This window comes from Ursus maritimus, unplaced genomic scaffold (assembly GCF_017311325.1).
Source record: "Ursus maritimus isolate PB19 unplaced genomic scaffold, ASM1731132v1 scaffold_10, whole genome shotgun sequence".
Lineage (NCBI taxonomy): Eukaryota > Metazoa > Chordata > Mammalia > Carnivora > Ursidae > Ursus > Ursus maritimus.
The window spans coordinates 49,005,678-49,027,278 of NW_024423344.1; the positions used below are offsets into that span (position 1 = coordinate 49,005,678).

Genomic DNA, 21,601 nt, shown 5'->3' on the forward strand with positions numbered 1-21,601 from the left:
GATTTGGTATTGTCCATTGTCTCACAGCTTGTGTGTATACTTGAACTGTGTATTCACTTATGAACCCACCATGGCTGCTCGTCTACCGTGTCACTTCCAAGCACACCCACAGCCTTTCAAGTCACTCTGCCTTCTGATCACTTTTTGGTTATCCACCTGCGTTTATTTCCCTTCCACACAAGCTTTGTCAGTTAGGCCAGCTTCCTCTCTTTTGCTTCCCCTAGACAGCCATTCTGGAGTCCAGGCTCCATCTTGCCTCATCCATGAAGCCCGCCCTCACTAGGAGAAGAAGTCAGATGGTTAGCAGTCCCAATTTGGCCAATACGGCCTATGTGGGCATTGGCCAGTTCCTATACCTTTGTCCTTTGATTTCTTTACCCATAAAATGGAGGAAAACACTAATACTTGCTGCATAGGGACCACTGTGAGGATTAAATGAGTTATTACAGGTAAAGAACTTAGATGCCTGTCATATAGTAAATACTCACTTTATGTTAGCTATCTAATTATTAATCACTATCGGTACTTTTTTATGGTAAAATCTTAGACTGCTCTTTGTTCTCTCGACTCCCATGGTTTGTGACAATCTACAGGACAACCTTTTTCTTTCATTTTTTTTTTTTTACTTGTATGGTAAATACTACACTCTAATGCATCTAGAGTTAGGTGGAATTAAAAAACACTTGGTGAATGATGATAGAGTAGGTAGGAGTGTGAACACTGGTGGGAACAGATATTTAGAGATGGATCTTATCCACTTGCATGAAATGTGAGAGGAGGGAATGGACTCAAGGTGCTAAGAGAAAGTACCACTGGGTTGCTGCTCTCTTTTGACTCTTAGATATGGTTTAATTTATGGATTTTCTCATGACAGTATTCTTTATTGTGGTACGAATACTCAGCGTGAGATCTACTCTCTTGACTAATTTTTCAGTGTACAATATAGTGTTAACTACAGGCACGATGTTGTACACCAGATCTCCAGAACTTATTTATCTTGCAAAACTGACACTGTATACTTGTCGAACAGCAATACACCATTTCCCCCTCCCCCAATCTGTGGTGACCACCATTACACTATCTGTTTCTATGAGTTTGACTATTTTAGAGACCTCATATAGCTGGAATCATGCATTCTTTGTCCTTTTGTGACAAATCATGCTATTTCACTTAGTATAATGTCCTCCAGTTTCATCCATGTTGTTGAACATGGCAGGATTTCCACGTCTGGGTATATATCCAAAAGAACTGAAATCGGGATCTCAAAGGGCTAAGTATACTCCCAAGTTCATTGCAGCATTATTTACAAGAGCCAAAATATGGAAGCAACCCCAATGTCTATTGATGGACGCATGGATAAAGAATATGTGGTATAATATCTACAATGAATATTATTCAGTCTCATAGTATTCTTAATTTTGTATGCTCACCTTAGTTTAAATCCTCAGTCTTTCCGGTGATGGGTAGTAAGGAGGGCACGTATTGCATGGTGCACTGGGTGTTATACACAACTAATGAATCATCGAGCCTTACATCGGAAACCGGGGATGTACTGTATGGTGACTAACATAATATAATAAAAAATCATTAAAAAAAAAATAAAAATAAAATAAAAGCCTCATTTTCAAATAAAAAAAAAAATAAATCCTCAGTCTTTGATTCCCTATAGTTTCTTAATAAAGATGCAGGTCAAAAATGCTTTGTGATTAGTAGTGTGGCTGAGTCTTTTGGGATTTATTTATTTTTATTTTTTATTTTTTTTTCAATAAGGAGAAAACTTTGTTATTAAAAAAAAAATAACCCAATATTTAAGGATAGTTGCATTCTTTTTTTTATCCTTCTTTTTTTTTTAATTTTATTATGTTAGTCACCATACAGTAAATCATTAATTTTTGATGTAGTGTTCCATGATTCATTGTTTGCTTATAACACCCAGTGCTCCATGCAGTACGTGCCCTCCCTAATACCCATCACCAGGCTAACCCATCCCCCCATGCCCCTCCCCTCTAAAACCCTCAGATTGTTTCCAGGAGTCCATAGTCTCTCATGGTTCATCTCCCCCTCTGATCCCCCCCCCCTTATTTTTCCCTTCTTCTCCTAATGTCCTCCCTGCTATTCCTTGTGTTCCACAAATAAGTGAAACCATGTGATAATTATCTTTCTCTGCTTGACTTATTTCACTTAGCATAATGAAAGGATTGAAAGGATGCATTTCTTAAATGAACTAGGCAATTTGATTTTATCCTTGGAAGAATAAGTGAGAAAGGAAAGTGAGGCATCTGTCTGTATGAGGAGAAAGGGGAGGGAAAAACCATTCCAGGAGAGAGACCTTGGCATGTGTGGAGGAAGGAGAGGTACTAGAGTGGTTTCCTTTGCTTGGAGAGGATGTATGACCCAGGGGATATTCCTACAGACTGTATCTATTCAACATACTATAATGGGAGAGGAAGGAACTCTAAATACTCTTGACCTTACATACAAAAACTTTTTAAATTGATATTTGGAGTAAACTAAGAACTCTAAGCCAATTAAATCTAAATCTTAAGGGATGGAAGGCTATAGATGTAGGAATAGCTCATGATCACTCAGTATCCCTTGGATATTTGGATTGCCGTGGCAACAGTTGTAAACACAGGCTTCATTTTAACTGATCATATTCAACAGTGTTCTTAGAAAGAAAAAGATGAAAGCAAAAAATGTTTCTGCATCCTAAATGTAAAGTACCTAAAACTGTCGAATAGCCCACTAATAATTTACTCTTGTTTTAATCTAGTGTATTATTAGGAATAAATATTTTTACTGTTTCTTTAAAGATTTGCTTATAAGTAGATACATTGTCCTCCTAATTTTAGTGACAGCTGTATTGCAGTATAGAAATAGGAAGAGCATTATTTTACCAAGAAGTTAGTAGTAAATCATCTTGTCTAAGGGTCTAAAGTCTTGTTTGAAAATGAATTCATTCATTAAATGATGAGAATTGCAGAATCAGGAAGGACCTATCTTAGATACACTTTTGAACTTTTAAATATTCAGCCCCTACTCCCAAATATATTGGTCATGATTCTCTTGCTCCTCCTCTACTCCCAAGTAAATAATTTGACAGTCTGGTGTTTGATCTTTTTCTTATAGTCTATTGAAACTTTAAGAAGAAATTTGGGGGTACATCATTTGAAAGCTTATTTTTATGTTGGAAGATTGCTTTTCTGTAATGACTTCTGTAACTTACTAATTATCAGTTACTTTGGTTGTAACTTCAAAGGCATTTTTAATTTCATAAGACTTAAAAATTGAGGTAGAGTTTCAAGAAGATAAATACCCAAAGTTGTCAGCTTTCAAATCTGGAATATGTTATCCCACAATTACTATCGAAGTAATATATGAGGACATCTATTTATATTAGTTTGGAATGCTTAGTCATGTCATACAGTTGACAAGTGTTCATTGTCTTATTTGGACTTACCAGAAAGGTCCTCTAGCCAGACCAGTAAGTCTCTATTTTGCCTTTCATATCAATTTTAAATTTGCAGTGAGAATTGTTAATTTCAGAAGGGCTTTTAATGAATATTCCTTTGTAAGAGGCAAAAATCAGACCTTCAGAGCTAGAAGGTACAAAAGAGAATCTCCTTTGATGCACTTCCTCAGAGGAGAAAGTGGCTCCGAAGAAGTCAGGGGGCTTTTGCAAGGGGCCACCTGGTGAGGTAAGACAGGTGTTCTGGCGTCAGTCCCGCCTCCTGGTTTGGGTGTAGCTATTTCCACTGGGCCTCACTCCCTGCTTAACCAGAGCAGCAAATGACTTGGATAAGGGTAATATTTCATTTTACGTGGTGTTAACCTTATTTATTTCAATGACTGGCTGTTCATATTGACACTTAATCTACATTTTAATTTATTACTCTATTTTAGATTTAGTAAACTGAATAAAATAAGAGCTGGAGTGAAGTTTCAAAGGAAACTACCTGCTCGAATCAGCAGACCAGAATATGTTCAGGTTGTTTTACAATTTACCATGTAAAGAAGGAAGTTTACCAATGGCAATTTAATTTTTTGATGCATCCACCATATATTTTTCTTTATCCATGTTTTGTACCTCTTTTCAATGAGTTCTGTTTTTGTGTTTTAAGTCTGATGCCTTTATAACTCTTTTTACTCATGACGATTTTTACAGAAACTACTTTAGTGTTGTAACTTTTTGTGTAGGATTTCCTAATAAGGTGGCCTTGGATTCATGCTCATTTAATCTTTTACCACATTCAGATGAATTATTCCAGCGTTATTTAATTCAGACTTCCTTAATTGGGGTAAACAAATTAGAGATTAGGCAATAGGAAAAAATGTCTAGGCTCTTTTTTTTTTAAGCCAATTACTCTTCTTTGCAGATGTAAAATAGGAAGGCATGCTACGAGGAAATTATGAATGCAACAAAAAGTAACTTGCTAGAATCTCCTGAATAGTGTTCCTTTAAAGCCAGAAGTGGTTGACTTTTCAGAAAATCACTTCTGTGCTTTGCTTCTTGAAACATTCTGTCCTGTGGACCCGATGCATGTTTTTATGCTTAGGTGTTCTCTTCTGGGTCCCTTGGAGTGTTGGTGCTTATGGAGTGTTAAGTAATAAACTCAATGACTTTCCCCGTCCTTTAGATCCCTGGACCAAGACCTCCTGAGAGCCAGCTTAGTGTGCTGTGACAGCGACAAATCAAGTGCATTTTTATGGTGCCCTCTTAAGCATGCCTAAGCACAGTGAAGCATGTGCGTTTCATTCAGTGCACACTTGAAAATCGTTGGCAGGAGTTCCAGGCTTTTCACTTAATTTTGAGTTTCTCTGTGCTTTTTGTTTTAGATTCTAGTTGGGTGAGTCTAGAGGAATTATGTTTCATTTTAACTTCCTTTTTTTCAAAGAAGTAGCTAAACTCGTTGAAGCTGTAGTTTGAGTTAAGATGTCATTTTCACTTTTGTGTATTAATAGGGCAGTGGCTCTCCATCGTTAACATGCATTGGGATCACTTGGAGGGCTCAGTAAGCCACCTTACTGGACCCCAACCCCAGTTGCTGATTCCATAGGTGTGGAGTAGGACTTGAGATTTTTATTTCCAAGAAGTTCTAAGGTACTGTGGATGTTGCTGGTCTGGAGACCATGGTTTGAGAACTTCTATTGTAGAGAATAAACCAATGAGAACTACTCCAAAGAGAAGGTATGTGAAATTGTTATCCTAAGAATATTTTTACTTAAGTTTATATACCTAACAAAACCCCTGTTTCAAGACTAATGTTTATAACAAGAAAAAGATTAGTCCTCAGAGTTCCTTGGAGGTGGTGATGCACGTACACAAGTGTATTAACACTGGTAATGTAAGTGAGTGGATGAATAATGGTTTGGCTTCATATTCATGTAGCTATTATCCATATACCCAATAGTTCATACCCGTATAAGCAATTGGGTCTCTAGAGTGGTGGTGTTTTCAGGTAATGGCATTGTCCTGTGGGACTTTACTGGAAAGTGACATTTAAGAATTAAATATATGACAGATTTTGGGCATTTTAGGCTGAAGGAATGGTATATTTGTCTCTTCAGTGAGGATTAACAGGTCCTGTTGTGTTAGACTTTCTTGACTGAAGTCAGAATATAGGATGGGATACAATAGGAAGTGGCTGAGAGATGGAAATGGGGCATGTAACTAAAGTTAAGCTCAAGATTAAAGCCCGGGGAACCCTTTATTTTAATGGGGATGAGAGGGAGTAAATGACATTGTCAAATGTCCCCTTAAAAATGATTCTGGGTACTTGGACAGATTTTTAGAGAGATGCTGAAGTGTCTGTTTTGAATACTGAACCAGAGCTGAACAGTATTCTAGCTCTGAATTCATGGCATTCACAGTCTAGTGGAAGAGACTGCAGGGGAGACCTCCATGGTACATCACAGTGTGATGGAATGCTCTAAAAGCAGTCTGCATTGGGTATACAGGGGATCACATGGGAGAGGCCTCTAGGAGAATATAAGAAGTCTTTAGAGGCAGGTGAAATGTGAGCTTAATCTGAGAGAATGAGTAGCTCAAAAGAAGAGAAGAACAGTCAGAAGACTTCTAGAAAGAGAAAACCTATTGTCTCCCACATAGAGATGGGAGAGATCAGGAATGTTGAGAGAATTCTAAGGATGTTTCATGGAGGGAATGTTGGGTTTGTGCTGGGCAGGTCAAGAAATGAGATGTCTAAATGTGGCCAGACCATGAATGCAAATGCCACATTTGGATTTTACTCAAGGGAAATAAGGTTGTTAAGGAAGGACACATAGAGAGCATTCCGTTTTAGGAAGGTTCTTGAGTCACCTCTGTGAAGGAGGAGAGGGAGGTGTGGGGAAAGACTGAATGCAGGAAATAGGTTTGAGAAGCAAGAGATGAATACAAGAGATATTTAGGAGCTAGAATTGATAGGATTTGGTTGGTAGGAAAGTGAGTTTGAAGGAGAGGAAGTTGTTTGTGTTAATTAGGGCTTAGCTTTCTTGCTCTGAAACTTAGCCCTTCACCAGGTTGGAAAACACGGAAGAATGAACAGGATTGGGGATTAGATGATACATGCATTGGAGAAGAACTTATTACATTTTACATTCTGAGGTGAGGTAATGCTAGTGGGAATGTAAAGGGCACATCCGAGAAAAGTTGTCTGGGAAGAACTAATTGAGTTTGGTTTGAACTAAATACGTTGAGGGTAAGGAGGGGGAAGAAGAAAGAGCTCATTAGGTGCTTTAGTCTCAGAAATTTCAAAAAAGTATTTGCAAATAAAATGGGAAAATTGAAGTTGATTGCAATAAATGCCAAGTTGTCCGAAGGATATTGGATTGAATGTATATTGACCTTGAAAGTTAATTGAAAGGCAGGGTTATATTAATCTGAATTTGAAAACCAATTATGTTATTCCTTTGAAGCATACCCATTCTTTCTCAGTGGTTTATATAGGATGATTGGTGATACTTTGATAATATTCTGAAATTTCAAGTGTTATGTGGAAGGCTAAATAGGAAATGGAAAGTCTGTCACAGGTGGTATATATAAATGGAAAAGTTTTAAATAATGCATGATGTTGGCTTTCTAATAAAAGACAGGTAGCTTTACACAAATTGCAAGAAAGATAAACCATAAAATATTAAATTAGAAATATTTTTTGGGGGGCACCTGGGTGGCACAGTCAGTTAAGTGTCCGACTCTTGGTTTCGGCTCAGGTCAGAAGCTCAGGGTCCTGGAATCGAGCCCTGCATTGGGCTCCATGCTCAGTGTGGTGTCTGCCTCTCTCCCTCTCCCTCTCCTGCTTATGCTATTTCTCTCTGTAAAATAAATAAATAAATAAAATCTTTAAAAAAAACACAATTTTTGTGGGGGGGCAATCAATTCCTCAGACTTCATTTATTTCTACTCAGGAGGTAGATTGGTTTTGGTTTTATTTGTCTTGGGAGGTTTGAAGGATATATTCATGAAGAAAGAGAAATTCTCCATTATCTCATTCCTTTTTCTAATGTCACCTGTACTACTTATATATTTATCATTTTGCTGTGGGACAGATGTCTTTGTGGGTTTTCATATGAATAGAGTGACAGTTCAGCTGTGAATGGAGTTTTGTTGACACAAACTATATGCAGGTAACGCTGTTGGCAGTGGGTGCTGTGGATGAAGGTTCAAATGGACAATGAAGAGTAGGTGCCTTTTTTTTTTTTTAACCAAATGATACTCCTATTGCTTTGAGTTGGCTTTTAGGTGAGATAGATTTGGGCTTGAATTATAGCTCTATAGGAAAATTTCTAGAAAGTTATTTAATCTCATTAAGCTTTTGTCTCCTACCTGGGAAATGGGGATAGCACTGACTAAAGAGCTATACTGAAAGAAAATCTAAGCTGCCTATGAAATGCACAGAGCAATGCTGATACAGGGCTTGTGTTAGTGTCCTGTGGCCACTGTTCAGTGACTTAAAGCAACACAAATATATTCTCTTAGGTTCTGGGGGTCACATGTCTAAAATGAGTCTTCAGGGGCTAAAATCAAAGTGTCAGAAGGCCTGGTTCCTTCTTGAGGCTCTAGAGAGAGAATCTGTCCTTCGCCTCTTTGACTTTTAGAGGCAGCAGGTGCTCCTTGGCTGCTGGCTGCATCATTCCAATTTCCGCCTCTGTGGTCCCATCCCCTTCTCCTCTAGTAGTCAAGCCTTCCTCTTCCTCTCTCTCATCAGGACACTTGTGATTACATTTAGGGCCCAAATGAATAGTCCAGGATATTTCCTCATCTCAAAACCCTTAACTTAATCACTTGCAAAATCCTTTTTGCCATAGAAGGTAACTTTTGCAGATTCCAGAGATTAGGATATGAACAGTTTGAGAGAAGGGGATGTTTGTTATTCAGTCTATGATAGCACTCAAATTGTCAATATTGGGAACAAAAATTAAAGAATTAGAGATGGAATATTTGTGTTTAAACTAGGAAAATCCAAAATAGTACACTATGAAATATCAATACACAATGCATTTTATATACAGATGTATTTTAAAGAATGTACCTAACCATTTTGGATTGGGACCTCATTTATTACGTATATATTACAGAATGGGTTAAATAAGGTTTAAGTGGAGGGCCATCTAAATTGGTCAGACTTTATAGGACATATCTTTATATGACTGTGATAGAGAAAATGAAGATCTGATGCATTATTTCTTCCCACTTTAAATATGAAGGATAAGCAAGCTTGAATGCATTTTTCCAGGGTAATGAGAACTCTGAGCTCCTAGCTTATACTAAGTTGTAATTCTTCGAGGATTTGGTATGTATTTGCTGAGTGTCCATTACGATGCAGGCACTGAGTTAGGTCTTGCCCTTGGATCTAATAGTATGTTTTTCATGAACTTCTCAGGTGTGTAGTCATTGCTTGGCTGTTTGCTTTGCTCACACACTTGCTATCTTTTTCTAAATTGCAGTCATTAAATATTCCTTTCCACTAATTTTCAGCCCCTGGGAACCTTGAGTGTGCTTTATTTGATTAAGAGGAGTTAAATTCTTAGATCCTCGAAAACAGTGGTTCTTACTCAACTACGGGCGATTTTGCCTCCCAGGGGACGTTTGGCAATGTCTGGAGACATGTTTAATTGTCATGGCAAGTGTGAGTGGAGTGCTGCTGGTATCCAGTGAATAAGGCCAGGAATGCTGTTTAACACACTACAATGCACAGTATGCCCCCACAGCGAGGAACTATCCAGTTCAAAATGTTAATGTTGCCAAGGTTGAGAACCCCCCCCTGCTCTAAATTTATATTGCCTCCCTGAACCTTTGGATTAAATAAAATTGTGAAAAATTAAGATTTTTTTTTTCTATCTTGGAATTGCTCCAGTAAACATTAGATAAAGAGAGGCTTTTCTAGAACAGGTGAAATTTAGGACTAAAATGATAAAATTGGGGTAGGGATTTTTTTGAGGGGGAAGGTGGTGCTTATTTTTCCCATAGTGGAAATGGAAATTACAAATTTTGAAACAAGTACTAGTTAGAGGCAAGGGAGAATAATTTACTTCTAAGCAACATGGAGACTTTTGAATGTGTAAGATGAATAAATAGTATGTATTACTTTGACAGTATGGAATTGTACTGTACGCACACATAGCACGTTTAGTATAAATTACAGCTGAGGAATTAGTATGATAGCTTACTAATAATTTATATGCTCTTATGCTTTGCTGCCAGAAGTGTTCATGTATATCAGAAAGGAAATAAGTTTTTTCATGCTAGGCACTTTAAATATATCTCAGTTGGGGCACCTGGGTGGCTCAGGCAGTTGAGTATCCAACACTTGATTTCGGCTCAGGTCATGATCTTAGCGTTGTGAGATTGAGTCCCCTGAGTGGGGCTCCAAACTCATCGGGGATTCTGCTTCTCTCTCTCTCAAATAAATAAATCTTTATATACGTGTGTGTGTGTGTGTGTGTGTGTGTGTGTGTGTCTGTATCTATCTATATATATCTACATATATCTATATATCTTAATTTTCACAAAACTAAAGGTAGGTATAGCTTTTTTTTTTTATATGAGAACAGGTGCCTTCAGGAAACCAAAAGATTTTCCCATTTCATCTTATTTGTGCTTAATTTATAATCTTATTTATAGTTGATGAGTACTTGTCTTAAAGAAACTGTACTCATGAAGGCTTAACAGTGGTGCAGTACAGGAAATCTATACTTGGCAATTGTTCTCTCGATCGGAGAATTATCGTGATATGTTTCATTTACTTAGAAGTCTTCTATCAAGTGCTCTGCAGTTTTCCATGTGTGGAATCCCATAATGGGTTGTATGTTCAAGATAGTGGAACACATTGCTAAACTTTTGCTGAGAAGATGGTAATGGGGAGCTTCTGACCCTGTCTCTGGGAGACAGATTTACACAGGATATAGTTCTTGCCATAGATAGGTTTTGAGCCAACACTTTGAGATATTGAGAGACCTATTTCAGAATAATATAGAGACAATTATTTTTTTAGAATTAAGAAAGAAATAAATTATTTAAAAAATATATGGTGGTGGAAAGTGTGACTGCGCTGGTACTAAAAAATGATCTTAGTCTATGGATTTTAGTTTCTGGAAAGTATGGATCACATCAAGTCTTAATAGTTTGATGACTCTAGGAAAGTTTTAAGCTTTTGGAGTCCCAGTTTCCTACTTAGTAATCATTAGATGGTTCTGGGGATTAAAGGAGATAATGTATAATAATCAATGTAATGATTAATATAAAGTGCTTAATAAAGGCAATTATTTTAATATGCATTATATAATTAAGCATAAAGTGAGCTTAAAACAGAACACAATTGCAAAATACTTCATAATACCAGTGTCTCTTAAGTAAAATTTTAATAACAGTTGTGCCAAAAAATAGAAAACAATTTTCAAACTTTAAGTAAAATGGGTCTCTTGTTGTAGGACTTCTCAGAACTTTAATTTGCTTTTGTGTATACTTGAGAAGAAAATGCATAACACTTTGCAAAAATTTTCCATCTTAAATCCTACTAAAATTTTGCCGTCTTTTCACGTTTAATGGTACACAGTTTGAGAGACACTGACTTTGAAAGTACCTCACCTAGCACGTTCCAGTATCATGATACTAGAAGATTTATGCTTATAGTTGATTTTCATATTGACGTTGAGCATGGCTTTGAGCATCTAGAAGGAAACCTGAGATATGTAGTTCAGTATTCTCCTAAATTGTATCTTTAGGACATCACTGGTTTTGACAAGATTTTTGTTGACAATGCCTTCTTTTCCCTCCTTTGAGGAGATGCAACCAATAATTTAGTCACTGTGTGTATGTGTGTAAGATATTATACGGGTTGAAAATAACCCAATAGCAATTCCTCAGCTCTTCTCTCAACAGCATTTTTTGACCCTTTTGTCTCCTCTACCTGCCTGACCCTTACCCCTGGCATGCCACTCTCCCCATCACACAGGATGGGCCTCTGTCTGCTTTGCTGGGTTTTCCTCTCCTTCTTAACCCTTACATGTTAGGTTTTCTAGAACTCCGTCCCTAGACCTCTTCCCATCTACCCTTATTTTCTAGGTGATATTATTTTAACATTAGGACCTTACGTTTCATCTCTATGCTGACCGTTCCCCAGATTATATCTCCAATCTGGATTCCTAGCTTGAACATCTTACTTCTGTGTCTAATTACCAATGATTTCCCATTTCTACTTTGTCTGTTAAGTGTCTCAAACCTAATATGTCTGAAACCAAAACCCGCTATTTTCATTGCTGCTGCTACCTAGCATTGTTACTACAGAAGTAAAACTACAGGTCAGTCTGTAACTGGCATCCTCTCTAGCCTCTCCACAATGTATTTGATATAGTCGATGTGTAATTCCATTAACTACACAGCATACGTGATGGGTACTCAACCCCGCATCGAGAATTGCCAGTTTTGGGGTTGCAGTCTAACAGGGAATATACGTGTGTGAGGCTCCAGTGTGAAATCCATTCTGTGTGATAGCAAACAGTCCCTAAAGTGGAAGAGAATTACAAAGAATCTGCGATTTTGAGAGTTAGAGAGAAAGCCCAGCTTTCAGCTTCAGCGTCATTTTTGAAGCGATGTCCGTGTCTTCGGAAGCATGCGGTTTTCTTCCTTTCCCTTCACGTGAAACTTAGCTATTCTTAGTAGTGTGTGGGAGGGTGTGAAATTTAATAAATTATTTTTAAGAAGATGTACTTACTTGATTGTCATGTTTGGCAGAAGGATTTTGCGTTGCTAGGGCAAAAACTGTTGAATTTCCAAGAGTTTTTTCTCACATAGGTAGGTTCAGAAATCACGAGTTTATCTCTTTGTGCTCACTAATTACCTCCAGATTTCAGGCTGTTTTCCCAAGAGTCGTTTTTACAGTTTCCACATTCAGGTAGAACTGCATTTTGCAACTATGGGAGATGAAAATCTGTGAGTCACATGTGTCCGACATTGCTGGAAGATTATCCAATGGAATGCAGTTTCATTTTTAGGGATGAAGGTGGGAGGGAAGGAAGAATTCCATTTTTTTTTAATGCAGCTTCCTTAGAGAGAAGGAAAGAATAAGTGCAGTATTCTCAGAATTCATCTTGAACTCGTTATTCACAGGTCTCTTCCTCCTGCTCGACGCAGTCATTAGAGAAAGGTGGTGCTGTTTGCTCTATGTTAAATAATGCAGTGGATGAGCTTCCATTAATAGAAAAATAGAGCTTCTGTTAATAGAAGAAAGGAGCATTATTTGAACTATTCCCAAATTGCTTCTTTGATTCCTGCATTTGGATTCAAAACAAGCCATTTCCTCAGGTAGTAGTGTTAGAAGTTATTTGCTTGTTCTGTTTCTGAAAATTTCACTTAGTACCCTTTAGGGTTGCTCAGAGTTCCCTCTTTGCTCCCATGTGGAGGCGACCATCTTGTTGCATATATACAAATGATGCCACTGCTGTCATGAGAAGGACATCTGCTGTGAATTGTCTCCGCCGTCTCCCACCGCCACACATGTGCCTCCCCCCACTACCCCGTACATGTCTGACAGATTGAAAGCAGATGCTGTCCACACACTTCTACTTGTGACCACTTATGAAATCATGACTCAGGGCCTCATTTCTTGAAATATTTTTAAAGTTGTGAACAGGTGGCCAGACTTCATAAGCAACAACTGGAGGGCAGAGGTCACTTAGTGGCTTGGAGAGCGACCGAGTATCTTGTGAGTCCAGTTTCTCTCACATCAGCCCGGTTTCCAAAGAGGCCACAACCAGGTCAGCTGGTGCCACACAGGGCAGGGCCAGACAAACTCTAGAAGGGTTGGGCCCCTAGCAGGAATCCCCATCTTACTCATTCTGGGAAGTTGCCTCAGGAAGTGGATGCCTGGGGACAAAATCACCCAGTGAGTTGCAGTTGTTCTGAGGAACAAAGGTAGAAGCTTATTCTGGCCCAAGAAAGAGGACTAAAGGGCTGTAGGATTAGGGGGCAACAGAAGGATGAGTATGTGTGGCAGAAAAGAGTGGGTGGGGTGGGAAGCTATACTTGAGCCCCATATAGAATTCCAGATTCCTTGTTAGCCAGAGAAGCTTGAGGGAGTGGCAGGTGGGACCACACTTCTTATCTTTCCTCTTAGGATGCGGGGAAGTGTCCCCCGTGGTACCTGAGGCAAAAATAATGCCACTCTCTAAGACATTCCAACATGAATTTTTAATCATGCTTCCTTGATGATTCAGTAAGACAACTGTATTTTATCTTTACCAATTGGTGAAGGCTTGGAGAGGATAGGGGCTGGGACTTGGGGAGGAAAGATGATTTTGGAGCATGGACTACTCAGTTCTTTCAGGATTATGATACTGTGGCAGAGCATGAGGAGACTGGTCCTTTCACTGTTGCAAATGAGGAAGTTGGTACCTTGAAGAAAAGATGTATCAAAATATGGGAGAGGAACATAGAGAAGTGGGTAGGTGTTTAAAACTATGACATTTTACCTGATTTGGTGGAAAATTCCCTCCGTCTCTTGGTCCTTCATCTGCTGGACTGGCTCTGTGAGTGGCTTTAAGTAACTTCCGCATAAACGCATTGAGTGCAGGCCTGTGGCTGACTGCAGAGGAACAACCATGAGTCAGGCACGCTGCAGCCTCTGCCTCTACCAGAAGAGATGTGGGAAAGGCTGCAGTGGGCGGGTGCATGCATGTGGGCCGGGGTTAGCTCTTCGGATAAACAGAGGTGTTTGGAAATACTCTTGATGAAGCCCTAGAACACAACTAGCTGCCCCAAGCTATAATAAAGCTACAGTCTCATTCTTTGTCCCCAAACTATGCAATCAGATATTAGGGAGATAGATTTTGGCCATGTAGGCACTTTTTGTTTTGTTTCTGTGATTTTGAGCATTTGAAGAATTTGAGGGTTGGCCAAGGCAGTTTCTGTTGGAAAAAGGATGGATGAGGAGGGCTGGCTTGATGCCAATATGGATGTTTGGCCAGTGATAGTAATACTACAGCAGTTCGCCTTGCCCTTTGTTTGACCTTATTCTAGAAATACTTTCTTGTTCAAAGCTTTCCATGGCAAGAGGGCCAAGAAAGCATAACATGAGAGTGTTTTGGATTGTGCTTCACAGAAATGTCTCTTCTGGGGAAAGATGTTATGTGTGGTGAAACTGGACAGTCCTCTGGCCATTTCTCTTCCCCCACACTGTTTGGCGACATGGATAATTGGAGGATAGTTTTGAAATGTCTCCTTTACATGATCTGCTTTGGTTAAGTGCCTCTTAAATTTCTCATTTAAGCCCAGCAAAACTGGTATGTTGTTCCTAGGTGAGACTACGAGGCTTTAATACAAGACCAAGTTCTCAGAGCTAGTAAAAGCGGAGCCAGAATTTGCACCCAGAGGTGGGACCCCAGAGCCTGCCCCCTTAGCCAAGCTGGCTCTTCACGGAAGAATCTTGCATGGGGATCTCTAGAAGAGAGCTAGAACATCTACATGGATTTTATTTCCCTTTGCTTAAAGGTGGTCTTCTCGACTGATGTTTGTACTTGCATTTTAAAATCGCTTTAGATAAAGAAAGGAGGAGTGAGACCTAGACCCTCCTGGTTTGAAGTGTACCAGAAGCTATTCGGATAAGGTAGTTACAGATGGATGTGTTCGCTGATGGGCTCACTTGAGAGTATGTGCCTCTTTCCTTCCTGACCTCTGATAGAAGGTTCAGAGGTCTGTGGAGGGCATACATTTTCTGGCCCTTTGTCAGGTTGTGAAGAAATTACCAGAACTATTTCATTAATAGTGGAAGATTATGTTATACTTGTGATTTTTTGAATATTAAATGCAATATTAAAAAATTCGTGTATGAGAAGGCTGGCAACATATACAATGTAGTCATTTTTTGAAACTATTAATGTTTCATCTCTTTTCATACCTTTTTATGGTAAATTTGGGTTTCAAGGAAGGTTTAGATTTTTTGGCTTTTGTCTTTCAGAGCTCTGCTGGGAAGCCTTTCATTGCGGAGACTAGAACTTCATCTTTGTACTTAGCACTCTGAAGTTAGTCTTTTTGTTTTCGAATCTCTGCATTTTTTTTGACTTATTGATGTACAATTGTAAAGAATTCCCTTTTGTTGCAATTTTAAAGAGAGTATTTTAAGAAAGAAGCCCCATTATGGGTATCAATACAATTTGAGTCAATTGGATATGTTTTAAGCAAGCTAGTGCAATTGAACTGTTCTTTGACATCATGAATATTTATTAGGAATCTCCTGAGTTTTTATCATTCTAGGCTTTCTCTTGCTAACTTACGTTCCTGCAAGCTAAGTAAATGTATTCAGTCACTATTTGAGAGCATCTGTGTACCATGCACTGTGCTAGGCATTGTTAATAAAATATTATATGGTTACCAGGTGGTTGACCTGTCTTAGGACACCTGGGATATGGCAATAAATAAAACCGCAAAAATCCTTTTGGATTCTGGTGGAGGAGAGTCATAATGAATACAAGCAGTAGACGGTTATAAGTACAAAAATAAAGCAGCGATAAGAGATAGGAAGTGTCAGACAGACTGGTTGCAATTTGAAATATTTGGGTCCAGCATGGCTTCACAAGGAAGCGTTTGCGTGCAGCGTGGTGACTAAGTGGGCCCTACCCTCACATAGCTTCTAGTCTAGTGACAACTGCTTCTTGGTCTAGGCATTCTGCTAAGTACCTGAGGACATTTCCTCCTATTTCTACTAAACTGGGGAGCATTATCCCCAGTTTCTCCAGAAGGAAACGGAAGTTCTTGAGAGTCAAATTGTTCCAACGAACACAGTTAGCAGGATCCAGATCTGACCTGAAGCCCGTGCTCTTAAACACGGCACCGCAGCACGTTAACTCTGAGCCAGCTTCGTACATTGGGCTGCCTTATTGTTAATTCCGTTGTTTTGGGTGGTAACTTGGTCGGCTCATGGAAAGTCTGTTAGCATGAGCTTCCCCTCAAGCCTGTTCTATTTAAAAGGCTTTGGGGTTGTGCCTCGTGGCCACAGAAGGCAGAGAAGCCACATGGTTACTGACTTCCATCCAGTGGTATGTGTTTGTTTGTTATGTGTCAGAGAGTGGCCTCTATTGACTCCAGCAAATCATTGACTACTTGAATTCCTGGCATTGCATTTCAGTGATAGGATACGAATTTGACTGGCCTGCGTATCACTGTGTTCAAGAACACATTATAAATTCTCATACTTAGAAGGGAATGTAAAGTGCGTGGAAGGTTACAGTGCCAAGGTTACTGCTTTATTGTGTTTACAGAATAGACCATACCTTGTATTTATAGTGATTGCTTTATTGTAATAAAAAGTAAATGGTAAAGGAGGGTGCTGAAATAGAAACCCTTATGGAGGGATGTGGAAAGGAGGTCAAGGGGTTCAAGAGCACTAGCTCTGTTGTTCTTTTGCCCTCAGTGTGCTTACGATAACATTCCACTAGAATCGTCTCACTTTCAATGGGATGGCGATTTTCAGCGTAGTCTGTCCTTTGCATTGAGTATTAATGGTTCTTTTGTGCTTTGGCTCATTTAATTTCTGAGGGGTGTATGTTGATCATTCTTCTAAAAAGAAGCTATCTATTTTACAACCCTTTGTGCTACTTTTTACGGTCGGTTTTTAGTGATCCCCCTCCATTAATTACTTCCAAAATTAAATGTTGGTTTTTACAAGGTGATTTTCTTTTACTTAGGAGATAAGCTATGATTTGAGCACTTAGGCTGTACAGTTTATTCTTTTAATTTACTTTTTTGAAGTCTAATATATGTGTATAAAAGGATATACATTGTAAGTGTACAATTCGAAGACTTCAGAGACAGAACACACATGGGTAACCAGCTTCCAGATCAAAATAAAGAGAAATATCAGTGTCCCCCTCCTTTTTCTAATCCTTCCACCATCCTTCCCCACAAAGGTAACCACTCTTCTAACATCATATCTTTGTTTTTGTACTTCCTGTGGATGAAAATGACAATCTGTACTGTTGCTTCTGGATGCTTTTGCTTTTCATTGCTAGACTGACTCGTATGGTCACGCAGCTGCAGATTGTTCGTTCTTGTGGCCCTATAATATGTCATTGCGGGTATTCCATTATTCATCCATTCTGTTGTTAAAGACGTGTGTGCAGCTCCCAGGTTATTCTATGATGAAAGGTGCCTCCATCAACTTTCTCCTGTATGACTTTTGGTGAATATATGTAAGCATTTCTGTTGGGTATATACCTGGGATTGGAATTCCTGGGTTCTAGGATATGCATATACTCAGCTTTTATAAATATTTCCAAATGGATTAAGAGTTAAAGTAGTTGCACCATTTTACATTTCCGCAGTAGTGTGAGAACTTGGGGATTTTATTTTTGTCCTGCACTGGAGTAGGTAGGAGGTGCATGTTGGTCTAAGGTCCATTTCACTCCATGTTTGTTTTATGGAAAGGAATGGCCGTAGCCATCTCACGGATTCTTTGAAAGTTAAATGTTTGTGTGCTCGTTCTCTCCCCTTCTTCCTTTCTGTATACAGGTCTTCTATGTTAGATATGTATTTTGTGTCTCTCCTGTGTACACATGACATATATGTATATACATTTGATCTGATAATATACCACTTACAGACTTTTAGGCTAGAAAGCCACCTTAGAGGTCACCTAGTTCTGGCTTCTCCAGTCTCTGAATCAGCAACGATCCTGCTTCAGTGTGTCTAATGACAAGAAGCACATTAGTTTAGGGTGACCCCTTGTGAATTAACTGATGTTGCTTCTTCAACACTGGTGACATCTGCCTCCTTTTAACTTCTCCCATAAATATCATGCCCTTTCACAGGTGAGGGAGAAAATTCATGATTCTTATGACAGAGTGGAATCTCTTCAGGCAGAGATTCATGGCCCTTTTTCAAACTGTAATTCTCAACATCTGCAGGACCTTGATCTCTGAGCATTTTGCTCTGAGGAACGTGGTGAAAAACCCATGCACGATGGAAAAGAAAATTCCATGCAAAACTTCCCCCCATTGCTCTTTAAAGTTTCTGTTTTTTTTGATTTTTGTACCATGAGGCACACTGACCTACCCCACTTTTGAATGGGTTTAAACACTGTTTAAAATGCAAATACAAAAAATGCAAATAGTGCATTAAAAAAAATCCTGCTGTAATGAAAAAAATGAGAAAAAGACAGCCTTGCTTTTTATAGAAAATGGACCATTCTATTTCATGAAGTCAATGAATATGGAAAAATTCTGATGGATGATATGCAGTCCAAGGTTTTTGAATGTCCAGGTTTTATTAATATTCATAGAACGTTAGAATAAAAATGAGTTTTTTCTACTTAATAATTTAAGGCTCGTAGATATTACTTAATAGGCATTTTCTTTTTTCTTTACAGGCAAGAAGAGACTGATAGGAGAGTGAAAAATGTAAGCTATATTTAAGGGAACATTATTAATGGTTTTTTACTTACGTGTTCTGTAATAAGGCAGTGGGATCTAAAAATATCTGATAGATACTGTGAATCCTTTTTCTAATGGAATTGTTGCCAGTAGCCAACCAGTCAGGAACTCAAAGTATGTTTAAATAAGGTTAAACCATATATTCTCTGAATTCAGGGTGTAAGAGGGGAGGTGAAGCCTGAGGAGTAGCTCCTTATATGTGAATAAGGTGGAAAGACAAATAAATGTACTTCAGGATCTTTAGAGGAGTATGTCAAACCACCAGATCAGACTTTAAGGAGAAACACTGAATGTTTAAGAACTCTGGGTAACTGCTCATTGCAGACTTATATGCCTAACATTCTGCATATTAGAAGTATTTCTAAAAGTGTGACAGCTTTATTAAAAAAAAAATACAAGAGCACCTTATTAAGGAAGCTGAGAAGTACTGATTTTAATGGTTCAGTCTCTAAGTTTGTTGGAAAAATTGATTGCTTTAAAAGTTTAACTTGCTTTCTTCATAAATGTTTTCCTTTATATGTACCCACAGAGCATACAAATACCTATTGGGACCTGAGCTTTTGGTCTGAGAATGTGCTCAGAGACAGAAATCTAAGAATAATTAACATTTTTAATGACCCTTCTCCTTCACATTAATTTAGAAGAAACTCTACTTTGCAACCTAAACAGATATGCTATCTTCTGTCTAGAGTGTTCACCTGCATTGGGACTTGCAGTTAGTTACTAAATAGACTGATCTTGTTGTTTTCGTGGAATTTTTCAAGGTTTTGATAACACTGTACTGGCTGGGAAGAAAGGCACAAAGTAACCCGTACTATAATGGACCCTATCTTAATTTGAAAGCATTTGAGAATCTTTTAGGACAAGCTCTGACTAAGGTAAGGAAGACACATCTGGGTGAGATGACTACTGTTTCTAATACTAGTACTTTCTCCTTCTTTTCCCCACCTCCCTGTATCCCTTTCCTTCCACTTCTCTTCCTTCTTCCCCTCTTGTAGCAAATATGGCAGCTTCTGTTATCTTTGCCCCACTCTAGATTGTGCGGGTAGAAAGGGTTATTTATGTGCTGGCTTTATATGCCACCACCAAGGAGTGAGTGAGTCTAGGTATTTATTTCTTAGTTTTAGGCAATTCAATGACCTACTCATTTTCTTCATTTCTAAGGCATTTGATATAACTTAACTCTTCCTATATTGAGGAACTCAACCTGCAGTGGAGAGGTGCTTCAGAACTATTATGTGTGGGAGTTACTCAGTTTCTCTATTTTAATATCTTGTCACGGTTGTTATATTTCTAATGCCCATACTCCTGTTTCCCCATGATTCTGCCATATTGCTTCTATTTCCTAGAGAGGGTAAATGCTGTTACGTGAAACATGATAAGGGGTTTAAATTAGAGACTTTTGTTTTAGACACATTTCTAGTCCTTTGTATCTTGGAGTCTGTGTTGCAGCTTTTGGATGCTTAAGGATTGTGTGAGGGGAGTCCAGTGCCAGGACTGACCATAGTTGTATCAAATTTTCATTTATAAGATCCAAATGGGAAAATTAACTTTTCTAGGGGGATGTTTATCCAGGGGAATTTGCAGTGATCAGAAGAAAATAGGTAGCTAAAATAATATGCCATCATCTAATTAATAGTAGTTGCTCCATGGATTTTTATGATGATTAAACGACACTGTACCAAGAAGGTATTTAACATTAGTCTCTGGCACATTGTAAGGATGTAATAAATGTTAGTTACCGTGATTGGAAGATAGAAATTTTAGGTTAGGATGAAAATAAGCACCTTGGCTCACTTCTACTCTGATCTTCAAATACTTTTGTCTGAGCCCAGCCACATACATTGTAGAAAGATGAGGTTATGGAGCTTAGAAAGTTAAGGTATTCCTTCTTGATTTTTATTATTTTTGAATTATAGAGAGTTGATGGTACTTCACTCAAATTTCTTGAAACAGTTTATTCAGGTTACAGAGTTATCCCGGAACAAGCATTGTTCTATATGTTGGGAGAACACTCACAAAAGGCCCATCCTCCTAGAGCCCCACTGCCTGATGGAGACAGATGAGCAGATAGGTCACTGCAGTGGGAGAGGATAAGGCTGTGACAGATGAATGTGCAGGTGGCTTGGGACATGAGCAGAGCCTTGCCTTACAGTTATGCCAGCTAAGAAAACTTCTAGTTAAAAATAATATGGGACTTTGGCTCCTCTATTAGTGCTCTCTTAGAACCTTTGGTTCTTTTTATGGCAGTCTGACTCAGGTTGAATAATCCTAGTACAGCATTTGTGCTGGGGAATGCTTTATTCAAAGCTGTTTCCTGTCACCAGTGTCAAAACCAGAGTAGGTAAAACATTTTGATAGATAAAACTACAGCTCTTCCCATTCCATTATTATGGAGTGGGGATGGCCATAAGCAGTGTGGAAATATGTATGATCACTGTTTTGCATCTGCTCTGTTAACAGTCATTGTGTTCAAGTGTTTCACACTGAAATAGATAATGCTTGATAGATTGCCCAATCCAAAGCGTCAATTAAAAAGCGCACTTGATAAGCCATTGTATCTGAGTCATCATATAAGCTGGAGGTGACTCATTTTAGGTGACTGGTCAGAGGGAAGTCCTCATAAAAACCAGGTACCAGGGCCAGACTCGGGTTGTTTTATCACTGAAGTGGCCCATCGTCA

The 21,601-nt window shown here is 38.7% G+C and overlaps 1 protein-coding gene across 1 annotated transcript in view; it reads left to right on the plus strand.

Annotated features, from left to right (window-relative positions):
* The window catches only part of LMO7 (LIM domain 7), a 196,837-nt gene that overhangs the window by 118,478 nt on the left and 56,758 nt on the right, over nucleotides 1-21,601 (plus strand). Inside the window, exons 6-7 of the mRNA XM_040623652.1 lie at nucleotides 18,855-18,885; nucleotides 19,683-19,796. Of these exons, the coding sequence (XP_040479586.1) occupies nucleotides 18,855-18,885; nucleotides 19,683-19,796 (145 nt within the window). The remainder of the gene's footprint in view (nucleotides 1-18,854; nucleotides 18,886-19,682; nucleotides 19,797-21,601) is intronic.